The sequence below is a fragment of the Hirundo rustica genome, chromosome 3, assembly GCF_015227805.2.
Source record: "Hirundo rustica isolate bHirRus1 chromosome 3, bHirRus1.pri.v3, whole genome shotgun sequence".
Taxonomy (NCBI): Eukaryota; Metazoa; Chordata; class Aves; order Passeriformes; family Hirundinidae; genus Hirundo; species Hirundo rustica.
In genome coordinates this window covers 81778562-81793958 of record NC_053452.1, presented here as the reverse complement: position 1 = coordinate 81793958, position 15397 = coordinate 81778562, and the positions used below count along the sequence as shown (strand labels likewise).

Genomic DNA, 15397 nt, shown 5'->3' with positions numbered 1-15397 from the left:
CTGCCAGGTCTTCCAGGAACACAAGCAATGACCTGAAATACGCACCGTCGGTTCCTGCTGCTTGCATCAACATCTGGCCACAAATTCAGCCCTGATCTACCTCAGACAGCTGTTATGTCTGGCGATCACAAACAGTTCACAAACACACCCCAGGCAGGACATGAAATTCAGTGGACTGCTTTTTGGACAAAACCCAAATTAAAGCTCCACCAAGAAGAATAAGCAGAGGAAAGGAACATCGAGGCTGTGTGAGACGCTGATTGGTTTTGGCACTGCTTGAGAGCGCAGAAGCTCCAAGGTGGTGGGGAAAGAATGCAGTCCACCGAGTCACTAAAAATTTAGAACCTATGAAAGGAATGAGTTTCTGTGTACCAAGAGCAACAACCCGGATTCTCAGCTGACTGGCAAATTAGCAGTGAGAGGTGTGAAGAGACTGGGATAAGAAATCAGGGAGCAAGAAGAAAGGCTGGTTAACCACCTCGGCAGGACAGACATGCAGCAGAGACCTCTTTTACTGCTTCAGGGCTGTGAAGTTCCTGCACTTCTGCCCCTGTCAGTTTGTTTCCTTAATCACCAGGAGGTGATTTTAGTTCAACTGTATAATTTGATATGTCCAGTTTCTATGGTGCAAGAAATGGTGCAAGCCGATTCCTCTTAGGCAACCTCAAGGTTTCTGCAGCCACAAACAATACACGGGCCTGCAGTCGTTTATGTCTGGACATAAAACCACTTCAAAATTCTTAGACAAAAACCAAAGGATTAAAAATACTCATTAAACAAACAAACAAAAAAAAAATCACCAGAGGGAAAAAAAAAAATCTGGGTCCTAGAGACCTGCATTCTTCTGCATCTGATCAGGCTACTTTTGTGCCTTCTAGCAAGGGATGACCAAGCTGACCTTGTTAATATTTATGCATCTCAATGTCTACGACTGCACTATTCTCCTTTAATAGCATGAGTGAAAGGTGCTGTGATGCTGTTCAATAAGCCAGCAGACACTGCCTGCAGAATGCATCCTCCTGATGCACAGTTGTGTGAACCACAGAAGACCTTTAATGTCAGACAGCCAAAGAACACTCTGAAGTGTGGTACCAACAAAGATGACCACAAATACTGCAAACCGACCAGCAAGGTGAAAAAGCAAAGGCAACTAGCCTCTCATCCATTTCCTTTAAGTAGCTCACGAACTATTAAATACATAACCACCTTTTAAAACATACCAGTTTCTTTATTCTGGCACATAGAATTCATATGTTTCTTTACTTTGGCACGTGGAAGGAATGAGGTAAGGGTGACTGATGAAGTCTCTCAGCAGCTTCAAATTCTGACCAGTGTTGATAGCACTGCAGACCACAACATCTGCAACATGAGCTGTGTCACTGTGTAGAGAAGCTTTTTCTTGCAATGCATCTCAGTTCTTGCAGAAGGATGACTTGCCTGCCATCCTAGTAATACATCCATAAATCTTTGTCAAAGGCTGTGCTTACAAATAACAGTCGCATTTAGATGGGAAATATTAAACCCCGAAATTGAACATTTCTTTACTTACACGTTTTTTAATGAACTGCTGAAAAATTTTCTTCATTATGTGCTCATCACTAATAGAAACAGAACAGGAACTCCAAGCATATTCATCCCCCCTGCCAAGTAATGTGGTAGTCTGTCCTTAATTTAATAAACTTTAAAAAAGAAAAACAACTTGCTATGCCAAGAGAGATATTGTTGCAGTTGCTTTCACAGAGAATATGTTATTGTCTTCATCTACAGAATGCAAGTAGTATTGTGATATTTAAAGTAATGACAAAATTGTTTTACCTTTACGACTAATCCCTTCGAGTCAACCAACCATATTCTTTTGGTAGCTGCATCTTTGGACAGCCCTTCTTTTTCCATAGCCATGAGAATGAGGTTTGCTATTCCCAATGCAGCCTGAAGGAAAAAGAAGAAAAGTAGAGTACAAAACAAGAAATGAAAGAAATCCCCTGCTCACATATTTCATTTACCCATTATTTTAGATAAGTTTTCTCATTTTAATAAACAATAAAACTGAATCATTATATCTTCATAAAATAAACCTAATGAACTGTTGCTACCATTTGATTGCTACCATAATGCAGAAGAATGGCACAGATAAATCTTAAATTATATAGGTAAATCATAGTATAGATAAATCTTCAGATGGCTCCTAGAGTGTGGAGAGGACAATAAATATTGAGGCTGGAAATGAGAAAATGCTAGAACCAATATTTATTCCACATGATGACACTTCCAGCCCTGGAAGTGCTCAAGGCCAGGTTGGATGGGGCTCTCAGCAGTCTGGTCTAGTGGAAGGTTACCTGTCCATGACAGTAAGGGTCAAAGTAGATGATCTTTAAGGTGTCTTCCAATCCAAAACATTCTATCATTCTCTGATATTCACCTCAGAATACACAAAATATTTTTTCTTCTTTGAAATTTTTGTAATTTAAACTAAAGGAAATAACAGTCTGCATGCTAGAAAGTAAAACACAAGAGCTTTTCCTGTTATCTTTTTCTGTGATGTCCATCAGAAGGGTAAGCCTCCTTTTACCTATTATTCATGTGTTTTGTAGTTCGAGACTTGGCTGCACTCCCAGTCAAAGCAGGGGAAAGAAAAACTCATGTGTCAATCTTTTGCTGAAATGTGTTTCATTCTTACTGGAATTTATAGTATTTCATCCAACAGATTAAACGTCAGATTGAAAACCAGGCAACAAAACAAGCCAACAGACTGCATAGTATTTCTGATTACCGACCCATATATGTATTTTTTGGGGTTGGTTCTGTTCCTTCTTCTTTATCACTGAGTTTCACTGAGAACCAATTGATATTTCCCTTGGTGTTTTTTAAAGAAATAAGCAGTTTTATTAAAATCTAGCTCCTGCAGCAGGGGTGATAGCTACCACTACCTCTTTTCAGCAACAGCCACACTAAAACTATTGACAAAAAAATAAACATTAGACCATAAATTCACCTGCTTGTTGAACAAAACCAGGGGAAGGAACTCGAGAGAAATGGATAGTCATGATGCAGTAAGGTGGTGACATGACTGATATGGATACAAGCCACTTTGAAAACTGCAGACATAGCACCAAATGTTTAATGAAATTGAAGAAGCCAGCATGGGGTTGTAGGCTCCATGCGACAGATGACAAGCCACACTGTAGATAAGTACAGCCTGCACTTGTGTGTCAGCAGCCTTGAAATTAATACTGAAAAATTAGTATAAAGAAGATAAAGATCTTCAGAAATAGATAACCTTAATATGCAGAATATTGAAGAACTATATTCAATGACACAAAAAAAACAAAGGGGCACTTCTTACTAAATAACTCTGACTCAGGTAAATACGAGTATTTACACAGTATTTCCTCATATTTCAAAAAATATTTTGCTTGGTTGTATCCAAAGCAGTTCAATAATTTACAGCAGAAGAGCTAAAACCTGAAGTTCTAAAAAGAGAAGAGATCTCAAAAAAATGTCTGATGAAAAATACGAGCCTTAACCAGATGACTGGAGATTTTTCTGTAAATTCACATTTGAGCTAAAAAACTGCTTTCAGCAGGTGTTACTAATCATTCTACCCATTTAATCTTCTTTTTTATTGGACATATGTAACTCAATTAAATATTAATAAAAGTCACCCTGGTACAATTTTCCCCATGTATAAAAATACCTACCTCTCCAGCTCCCTGGAACAACACTGTGTGATCTGATAATTTGTTCTTGGTGATGCGCAGAGCTGCAAGAAGACCTGCAACAGCAACAGATGCAGTTCCTGAAATAATAAAAAAAAAAATTAAAAAAACATGTTATTCTCGAAACAATTACAAAACTTTACATTTTAAGTAATACCACAGCATATTTTGGCTAAAAGATACAAGTACTGAGGGTAGTAACAAATCGTTGATTGGAGTTGGAGTTTGCTCTACTTTATTCTTACAAAAGTTAAATGTAAGTGAGAATAATATCAGAGTACTATTACATAAAATACAATTGATTGATTCTATGGGTATAATGGCTAGGCCATTCAAACTCTTGTAAAATATTCTAGTTATGACCTTTTCTAGAAAGAAGAGCATGAGAGTCCAGAGAGAAGTATTTTGAAGAAAGCCAGATAACTGAAAATTCAGTTACTGGTTTCATTCTTCAAATATATATACTTTAAGTACAGTAAAATATAAGGCTAAAATAAAACTTAATTTCTCATGGGGTGGTTGTCAGAGTAGAATATTAAACAGAACATTTACAGAGAAGGTAACTAGCTGAAAGAATAAGGCCAACTTATTTAAGACTTCAGTCCACTGTGACAGGAGTTTCAATTTAGTATCTTCTGAAACATTGGAGGTACCTTTTAAATCTATCTTTGAGTTATGCCACACAGGGAAAAAGGCTAACATTTAGGTTTATGATTTAGCCTGGGGAGATCTTTCTTCTCCAAATCGGAACCCCAGAGAACAAGATCCCTGTCTGTCTTTGAATGGAGAAATTTTAGTCCTCATTGTGAGAAACAGCTATTAATAAAAAGTAGAGCAAAAAAAGAATTCAAGCAGTCATCTAACTCAAACTTGTTCACAGTGGCAGGATAAATCTAACCTCTGTGACTGCCAACATATCTTTGTCTAACTTGTCCTTAAGGTCCTCTTTCAAATAGTCTTATATGTCCTCAGCAAGCTATTCCAGTGCTCAACTGTACTTTAGGTTGAAAATTTCAAATCTAAATGTTTCTTTTCTTCTTCTTCTTCTTCTTCTCCTTCTTCTTTTTCTATTTTGGCCTCTTATCTACTACTGGAAAGCCTTTATTCTGCAAAAAGCCATTTATTTGAAGACAAATGGTGTTCCAACCAGCTTTTCTCATTTGGATCAATCCCAATTCTCCCACTCTTTCAGAAAGTTTTCTTAACTTGAACTGCTGCACCCAAATCGAAACACTGCACTGCAGGTGAATTGTCAGCAGTGCTGAGTCAAGCTGTCAGCCTCTATCACACTCAAGAAAGTTCTATTTAGTCACTAGGAGCTCATATCTGGCTCTTCTGACCCAAAGACCTTCTTCCCAACAAAGCCTACTGGAAAGGGAAGACTTTCTTTCATGTGTTTGTAACTTCATGCAACAAGCTTGCATTTTTCACAAATTATCATCACTAAAGCATAAGGTGAGCTCGTAAAAAAAAAAAATAAATAAAAAATCAGACTCTATTCCTGCGAGGAACTTGAATCCCATAAAGACATCCCATGGACGGGACTGTAGCAGTGGGGTAGATAATACCTCCAGCAAAGTTGTGTTTTTAGAGGAGATCCTGAAGAACCAATTACAGACAGCAGTGATTTTTCTAGGACTGCAAAAGCTCTCCAGACACTAACAATTAGGCACTGAAAGTCAAAACAGAGGTTCCTACAGTCTTTGAAGATTTATAATGCCTATCTGATTCAGAGAGAGCTGGACCACAGGGAGATAAACACATGCTCTGTCGTCCAGTTCCAGGATTAAAAATCAAATTCTTCCCTCTCTGAGCAGCAGCTGTCACTGAGTGACTCAAGGAATCAAAGATAAGGCCATGAACTATTTTGAGAAGCCTGCAAGAACTTGCAAGGAGGAGGTCTGCTGGCTCCTACAAGTCTGTTCCTGATCACCACTGCCCTAACGGCAATTGCCTACAAGCCACACAGTTGAGGGGAGAATCCACATTGCTATTGACTTTTCCTTCATAAAAAGTGTGAAACGGGTATGACCAGCCTGACAAAAGCACTTGGCCCAGAATCAGTGTATTGGACAGTTGCCCTCAACATGCAGCTCCCCAAAATTTGCTGTTCACAAGTCTATTTTCTCAGAAACAAGGAGAATTTTAAAGCTGAGACAGCAGTAATCCCCACATTAAATGTGAGATGCTCAAAACAGGCATTCATCCTACAGGCACACAGACCACTGATTTTCAAATATAGGTAGCTAAAACTACAGGACCTAAAATAACAGAAGTAGTAAGAAGCCTGGTACTGGGTAAACCTTTTCTTCGATGACATCATTTGGGTGTTGAAGGCTGGGTTTGAATATGTGGTTTGTAGGTAGGATCATCTGAGTTACAAGAATGGTTACTTTTTCAAAAACAAAAGATGATGTTAAATAAAATTTAAGAACACGTTTTAAAATTAGAAACTCACTTTTTCAAGTTAATCCATTTAAACAGTTTAAAAACTTGTGTCCTCAGAATTAAGTTTGTTACGTGCTTTTGATTATGACTTTTCATTTCAGTCATCAGAAACACAGGACACCTTGTTCTCAGCCCACTTAATGTTTAGACCATACAAATTTGGCATTTTTTACTTCTTTAGTCATTTTTATGACTTATTCTGTCCCTGATTTCTAAATATAAAAATCTTAAAACTGGTTCCTCTGTTGGGAACAACAACCATCAGGCTGACACACTTCCACCCCACAGTCTCCAAGAACTAGCTTGTTTCTTTCCCAGATGAAATTAAGCCTTCCTCTGGCAAGTGCCAAGCTGGCAAAGACCAAAAATGGCAAAAAAGAAAAGTCAGAGTGTGCTCTCAGTTTCTCTTGGTACTCTACCAAACAATGCTCAGAACCAGGAAGAAAAAAACAAATCCCATGGTCTCACTGGATGCCAAATTCTTTCTCCTATTTTATATTACACAGCTGTGCTTGCAGGGGAGGAGGAGGAGGAGGGAGACTACGTAACACAGCTTATTCCTAGGACCATCAATCTGAACAGGAAAGCTGAGCTGGAGCACTGTAAGATCCCTGTTTTCCTTGAAGTTGTGGCCACCAGAGCACCCTGCTCCCATCCGAGGTGTTCTCAGAGAGCTGTGAAAGCTGCTCTTCAAGCTGCTTTGTGGTAATAGAGTCAAAATGAAACACCATGGATTTATAACAAATGGGATTGCTGGGATACCACTTATCTTCATCGCTGATGTACTGTTGCTAAGCTTGTTAGCCAGAAAAATGGACTGTCATTAAGTATTACCAGTTGGGATATTTTTACAAACTCTGTTACTACATGATCTTCTGCTTTAAGGAAAAATAGAAGATAAATGAAGCACAAATAAAATCCTGCACTGCATGTCAATAACATTTTTCATTGAATATTTGCTTGGGATGTGAGCTAGTGTTACCTGTATGTTCATGATGAGGATGATTCAGAACAAAGGTTATAATAGCGATAGATAAAGGCTTAAATATGGCATTTCTCTCAAATAATGATTTGCACAGAATTGCTCTAAAAAGGGTGTTTAAAAGTATTCCACAGCAATTTTATCCAGCCTCTTGACTCTGAAAGGAATAATAACCCAGTTTATTAGACTACTGAACCCACTATCACTGCTGCTGGCAGCAGCTGTCATCACTCCTCGTCAGCAGCTTCCCTTATTCCTTCCCACTGAAAGGGAGGCACCGGCAGCCTGAATAGCAGATCTGTTTAACCAGAACTGCTCTGACTAACGCCATGACCTTAAATTTCACCCTGAATACTGGCTCGAGTTTTTGAAACAAATCAAAATGCAATTCACATCTATCTGCCAAGGCAGATGTGAACCACTTCTTGCGGACATCACGAGGCACAAACAGGATTTTGTCACTTTCCCGACTGTCATTGCTGCAGGAAGGAGAGAATTGGCTTGGCCAGAGCACAAGTTAAATCCCCTGTGTGCAGGATAAGATAGACATTGTTCAAGGATATGATTTTTGAAAATCCATTGTATTGTCCAGAGATTTCTAGAAGATTAATCAAAGCAAATTTAACAAAGGATATTTTCCTAAAGCAGTGTCAACTGCTCCAACAGCAAACGTGTCATTATAGTTTTCCAGGAAGGTAAGTCATGTCTTGTATAAACACAATAGATGCGAAATTTCAAGGTACACTATTCTATACCAAGTCTTAGTTTCCTATGCAAGATTCTTTAGCCTTATTACAGTAAACTGCCCAACTGAGCATGAATATGTTAAATTCACAGCCTTTTGGGGTTGACACACTATAAATGCTTGGGAGCATAGAGAACTTTTTCAGCAGACATAACTGAACAAAAAAAAAAAGGGAGGAAAAAGTCCCAAAATATGCGGAATAAGAACCTAACTTATACTGGATGTAATTTAATTGAAATTAGTGAGAAATGGCTTATTGCACTGAAGTCTTTGTCCATTATTTAAAGTTTAAAAAAACCAAACTTGTAATCAAGTGTTAGTAGCTCCTTTATGTAATTTTACCTATCTCATTTTAAAAAGCTAGCAAACAGTAAGAGGGGAGAACTTTCTGCAGCACATCCAAATACCTCCAGATGAGATATTCATTCCAGACTAAAAGATTAGGAAGTGGTAAAAGTAAAATTCGTATTTCTAAATGCACAGCATAATAGAAATTACATGTTAACATTGCCAGCCATCCAAATAGCCCTTCACAGAGTGCCAGGGAAAAAAATCCATTCCCATCTCCTGCACTTAGAGGGAAAAAGGTGAGTAAAGATCCTATGGAAAAGGTGAGATCTCAGTTGCTAGTGAGGCAAATGCTAAAGCTGTGGGTAGTTCAAAAGGCCCCTCTTTGAAGAGCTGGCAGCTCCTTCTTCTTGCCATGGAATGGGCTTCTCAAAGGTGTGTGTGCACGCTGCCCTGCCCTGCAGCAGGCAGTGAAAGGAGGAGAAAGGCTTTAGGCAAGGAGAAATGTAGTCTTTCTAAAACACCAACCATTTGGCATATTAGGAAGAGGATACAGAGTCCCAGCAGCACAGGATGGCTAAGGCTGGGAGGGCATTTGGTGCAACTCCTTGTTCCAGCAAGCAGGGCCACCTGGAGCTGGCTGCCCCGGAACATGGGGAGAATGGATTTCTTTTTTAAACCCATAATGAGCAAAAAGTGAAATAGAGCAGTACGTATACACATGCATGGAAAATTACACAAAAGCCACAGTAGGGGATTTACTTGAAAACATACTGATTTCAGTGTAAATTTACCAGTGAGTCACAAAGAGGTGATATCCTGAATATACTGAAAGAAAAATACGCTTCACATAACCCTACAGCATGTCTTAAAAGGATTTTTAAAAATTATTTTATTTTTAAAGTTATTTCATTTAAAAAATCTCAGCATGTTTCACTTGAAAGCCAATGTCTCTGAAAGTAAAGCACATGTCTATGAAAGAAGTTTTCTACAGTTTGCGTATGTTACCAGAAATTGAGATATATGATATAAATGAGCTATTGTATGTCATTCCAACCTGCATCTTTCAAAATCTTGGTCAGAGAAAGAACTGGAAGCCCCGTGTCCATCACAGCCGTAACAAATACCTGAAATCTTCTCTACAATTTGATTTCAAGGTAAAAATTAAATTTCTAGGTACCTGTCATGGGTTAGCACAGTTTAGCTTTTTAGTCACAGAGGAATGTGGAGTGATTTTCCGGGTCAGGAAATGTAAAACCACTACAGTACCAAATGTAGAATTTTTTTATAGTAATGTTAAAAGAACTGAATCTTAAAAAGGGCAATGCTTGTGACACAGAAATTCTGATTTCTGAGTATGGCACTGACTTAACATTGAATTGGTCATAACATAACTTCAAGGTATAATTTTCCTAGTTATTCAAATGGCAGTCTGCTGAACACTTAACATATATTTTAAATAAAGTCAAAATGTAAAATGAAATAATTATACTAAGTTATATGTGGTCTCCATTTTTTATTTTAGGTCTCTTTCTTTTCATAAAATGTTGATGCAATCAGACAACACAGCTGTTAAAAACTAGTGACATTTAAGGTCATGACGGATACCAAAGTTAATTCCAATTCAGTGCAATCTCTCCGTGTAAATATTTTTATTGGCATAAAATACAGGCCCTGTGTCCATCATGGGGGAAAACATTGCAACTGTGGGCACAGTAAAGTTACAAGAACTGTAATTCCAGTGTTACAGAGCAGAGAAACACTTATTTTTGTCTTATACTACAGAAGTTGGTCATTGTCAATTGAGACAATTTTTAAGTACAGAAAGGGGGAGAACGATCAAAACAATTCTAATAATTGAAGTAATTGACCTACATAGAGGCAGCAAGACTAGAGAAATTTATGCCATTATTTCAAAAGTATCTATGGCAGCAATGACTGCAACCAGCTACCACATGAGAAGCACTGAGAGACCCACAGAAATCAAATGCACAGCTCTAGAGACGCCTTAAGCCGCTGACTGTGCTCAAGCAGCAGAAACTCTTTCATCAGAGTCACCAAAGTCAAAATGGGTGTGGAAAGGGAGCACAATGGCACCCTGGGTTTGCAGGGGTCAGGAAGGTGTGGCCCGAGCCAATCCTACCCACAAGCAGGATTTCAGCACTGCCTTGTACATAGGACTTCAGTTTTAGCAGATCTTAAGAGACTTGTTCGACCTCCCTGCAGCAGGGAAGGGAACTGGTTAATATCTTTAAGGAAATTTTCAAACTGTGAATCCCAAGCCTGCTTCCTTTGAGGGCAGCCAGGCAGAGACTATCTCTCACCCTGAGAAACAGCTTTGTTTGGCAACACAGGCCCCATGGGTCCATTCCCAGGCAGGGGCTGGAAAGAAAAAAACCATCACATATCATATCTTGTAGAAAATCCCACCCTCTCCTTATGACACCTCCTTCCTAAATATATTGGAGATGAGCAAATCTAGCAACCTGACCTAATTCAGGAATTTCTAAATATTGTGAAGTTTGACATTACAAAATTAATTCATATTTCTTCCATATGGGAAATTATGATCAGTTCTGGAAAAGGTTCTCTAATAGTTAGAACAAGATAAAAGTGTTTTAAACCAAAGGCTTTCTCTGATTTTCTTTTCCAATAATCTGTCTCTGTATTTCAGAGAGAGGAAAAAAAAAGCATCAAGATGATTTGTGGCCAGAAAAAAAAACAGACAGGAATCCAAGGGAAAAAGTGATTATTTTCTCCCTAAGGAAACATTGCTATTGTGTTTGTCAGAAGATATTTTGAAAATACAAATATGAAGAAATTACAATTTCCAAGGGAAGAAATTCACTGCTTATCCAAAGATGCTTTCTAAAATGCTAAAGTATGAAAAATGTTATTATTCCAATACAGATTTATACCATTTGATCAGAATCTTGTTCACCTTTATTCTCAATTCTCAATTGTGTACAGAGAGGTAGCGTAGAAAAAGTTACAAAGCTTTCTCCAAAGTAAAGGATGTGACCATACAGTAGTAGGGATGGAGACCGTTTCCAGTAATTCCTAAATATGTCTATAGGTGATCCTTTATGGTCAGTCTTTAGTGGTTTTCTGAGATCAGTGTTTTGGCAGACTTTTTCCAAATGTTCCGCAGTCAATGTTAGGGGCAGGCTGACCCCCTGCAAATAGCTGTGTGTAGTGGATTATGTAACCTAGAAATGTGTATTCTCTTTCATCTGTTGAAGGCTGCTTTTTTGGAAAATATTTTGTCCTCCTCTTCCTCCTCCAGGGGGGAAGGAGGAGGATACCCTTCTGATAATGGCCCAGCCATTAAAACCAGGTGGGGCAGTGTTTCTTATCTCTTTCACCACCTCTCCATCCTCCAGGGGGACATCTTCTGATAATAGCCCATTAGGGCCCACCAATGACACGACACATTCCAACATCCCATTGTGAGATGCTCCACACAGTGGGGGAGGAGCCAGCTGTTCCCAGCTAGATAAAAACTGGGACAGAAGAACACAAGGTATCCTGTTTTTCCACTGGATTCTCAGAGGAAGACCAGACCCATCTCACCACCACTGGATTTTCTACAGGACCATCTCTACTCCACAGAACCACATCTGTTACTCCAGGAGGACTTATTTGGACTCCTTCCAACACCCTGACCAACAGGGTGCCAGGTCATATCCCTGACTCTGTCAGGGTTTTTTCCAAGATTTTTGTTTGCTTCCTTGCTTGTATTTTTTGTACTACTACATTTGTATTTTCCTTTTTATTTTTAATATTCCTAGTAAAGAACTCTTACTCCTATTTCCCATATCTTTGCCTGAAAGCCCCTAATTGCAAAATTATAATAATTGGAGGGAAGGGGGTTTTCATTCTCCATTCCAAGGGAGGCTCTAGCTTTTCCTGGCAGACAACTGTCTTTCAAAAACAAGACACTGCGAGCTAAGAGAGGGCAACTGCATTTGTCCAAGCCAGTACTTACAGATGGGTACAGGCAGATTGCCTTGTTTTCTTTATGTTTTTTAGTGTCATTCAGAGATCAGGATCATAATTAGGGTATTTTTTAGACTTGAGATTCTGAAAGATCCTCACTGCATTGCTAAGATATATAGAAATCCTTCCTCTGAATATCTTATATAGATAAAAAAATCCTCAAGCCTTTCTGAGAAAGATATTAAACATTTATTCTGATCTTAGAGTAGCTTTCTCTTGAAAAATATTAGTACTGGGAGAAATTGTGTTTAAAATACCATGTAAGCCCTATCTTCAGAAGATGATGGCAAATTAGATGCAGTGTCTTTGCTTTTATTGGCCTGGCCCTACTTGTAAGATTTAATGCTGTAGAAAATACAACTTGCATACAGAGCAAGCCACTTTTTCAAGTAGCCTGGAAAAAACCATGCTGTTTATAATCTGAAAACCTCTAAGGACAGTTAAAGAAGTTAGCACCATCCATTCTCATTATAGTTGCTAGGTGAAAGATCCTTAGGGTTTATAAAGTTGGAATAGGAAGAGGGATAAAAGATCAGTGGGCTGCTATTCTACTTCCACATTATAGGAGAAGATGACACTCTATTAAAAAAAGTTACTGAAGGTAACTACGAGGATATGATGACAAATGACAGAGATGACAAATAAATGCATTCACTTTCACCTCTTGGAAACTACACAAATATTAAGGATGGAGATCACCTAAAAGTCACAGGCATTGTTTGTGAAAATATCAAAGGCCCCACAAACACAAATTAGATTGCAGAAAATGAATAAATTAAAAGACTGCACGTGGCTGCACTTCTAAGGAAGGCCAATAGGTGCTATAGCAGCTCAGACAAAAGCCAAAGGGATTCCTTCCAAACTTCTGAGTGTCAAGACCTTCCAAGGTGCATGAGAGAGAGTAAAGTGGTTTGAAAATGCAAATACATAAAAGGCCTTGTCAAGTAAGTTTATCCATAGTTGGTACACTTTTGCTGAAGAACTTCCATTTCTCTGAAACCACAATCTACTTGACTCTCTTTCTGATTTGGATTAAGGACCTTCATCCAGCAAGGAAAGAGAATTCCCTGTGGGAGCTGAGCCACTAAACAACCAAGGGAAATTTCCAGATGCTGTTTTGGCCTGCTATAATGAAGTGCTGTAGCCATGACTACACTCAGACCCTTCAGGGTAGGAAGGACCATGCTTCTTACAAAGGGAAATGACATTTAATAATTAGTTAATTTCCCATCTGGGAGGTTGTCCTCCATAATCTGTTTCAGATGCAGAAGTAGAACTCAGCCAGACTTGTAACAGGAACACAGTTCATGTGGACAGCCAACACCCTAACACCAGAAAGACAAGGGCTATTTGAATCCACTGCCATGCACTGAGTCACTGAAATATGACCTAGGTCCCAAGCATGACTCAATAAGGACTTTTGGAAAACTCCAGCTCCTAATAGTTGGCCTAAATTGTCACTGAAAACCATGAGAAATAAAGACAGGCTATCTTCCTATCTTCCATTTTTGACCTGTCACTGCTGAGACCTTCATATGCCCAAGGAAACCTGAGGGATAAGAGGCAGCTGGATACTGAGGGCCCTCTCTGGGTCAGCTCACCTGACGTCAGACTCTTCTCAAGGATGGGAGCCAGTGCTCTTGAGGAACTTATACACTTACTGCCCTAGAGAAAGTTATCTTCCAGTGCTCTTTTCCTGAGGGATTTAAGGCAATTCAAGTAGTAGCATACACCCCTTCAGCCCTACTTGTCTGTCTTCTCAGGAGGGAGGGACAAGATGCCTGTTTAGGTTGAGCACTGGGGAATCCCCCTTGTTGACATTTCCCATCCTAGATATTTTCCTTTTTCCAGCTGCCACAAATGATTCCGATGGGAAAAAGAGAGTTAGGGGGATCATTTCCCTCTAAAACTGAATGAGACTGTGAGGGAAATCACATGAATATTTAACTGAGTTGTCAGCTTAAGAACTGAAATATAGTTTGACATTTATCAATCCAGTTGCATGGAGGAACAGTGGAACAGTTGTCACTGAAGTGACAAAAAACTAAGGAAGTACAGTCCAGGTTTGAGCTTTAACATTTGCTCAAAGAAGTCAGTAATCTATATGAGGAAAGGCATTCACTTACTACACTCTTAAAAAAAAACCCAAGCCCAAAGAGTGGACATCTAAATAAAACATGAGGTATAAATTAGAGGTGAAAGGCTCACCAAAAATCCATGCTGAGGAAACCCAAGGCAAATGTGACCTGTACATCTACAAATATCACAGTAAAGCTAATAGATTTTTTCCCCTCTGGAAATTAAGACTTATTTTGCTGGCTTGTGGGAACAACAGTGAAGAGAAGAGAAAAAGTTTGTTACCTTGAATGTCATCATTGAAAGTGCAATACTTGTTATGGTACTTATGCAGGAGGCGGAATGCATTGGCATTAGCAAAATCCTCAAACTGAATGAGGCAGTTCATGCCATATCTAGAAAAACAAGAAATTATGCATTATGTTTAAAAAGTTTCAAAATTATACATTAACAAGCTAGCAACATTTGTGGTTGGATTTTGAATACAAGTATAACATGAATCATACAACTCTCAATGTGTTTCTGTTATATTTGTTATCTTTATGTTCATACAGATTATTTACAGATCATACTGCTAATAGTATTTACTCAGTTCTAAGTTCTGAATAGAAGATCAGTGGAAAAAGCTTCACCCTCTGCAGACACTTCAGACAGACTTCTCAGCAGAAGTCTCCACTGAGAAATTACCTAGGGAACAAAAAAAAAATGTCTCTCCCAACACAAACCACTCTATAATTTTGTGGTTGTATTTTTTTTTTTTTTTCAATATGGAAACTCAAGACTCCTGGCACTGGATTTGTATGTCAATACCTAACAGGTAAACAATTGCTCTGCTGTGCCAGTAAGGTTAGTCTTAAAATTAAAGTTAGTAAGAAGTTAAATTAAATTAATATTACCACTACAGATCATGGAATGGTTTGGATTGGGGGGGACCTTAACAATCATCTTGTTCCAAATACCTGCCATTGGCAGGGACATCTTCCACTACAACAGATTGCTCAGAGGTTTATCCAACCTTGCATTAAACACTTCCAGGGACAGGGCATCCACAGCTCCTCTGGGCAACCTCTTCCAGTACCTCACCACCCTTGCAGTAAAGAATTCTTCCCAGTATCTAACCTAATCCTACTCTCAGTCTGAAGC

The 15397-nt window shown here is 38.8% G+C and overlaps 1 protein-coding gene across 2 annotated transcripts in view; it reads right to left on the bottom strand.

Moving 5' to 3' along the window:
- ME1 (malic enzyme 1) overlaps positions 1 to 15397 on the bottom strand; it is a 160624-nt gene that overhangs the window by 23357 nt on the left and 121870 nt on the right. For both annotated transcript variants that reach the window (XM_040058897.2, XM_040058896.2), the window contains exons 7-9: positions 14540 to 14649; positions 3699 to 3796; positions 1816 to 1929 (exon numbers count right to left, since the gene is read on the bottom strand). In XM_040058897.2, coding sequence (XP_039914831.1) covers positions 1816 to 1929; positions 3699 to 3796; positions 14540 to 14649 — 322 coding nt within the window. The remainder of the gene's footprint in view (positions 1 to 1815; positions 1930 to 3698; positions 3797 to 14539; positions 14650 to 15397) is intronic.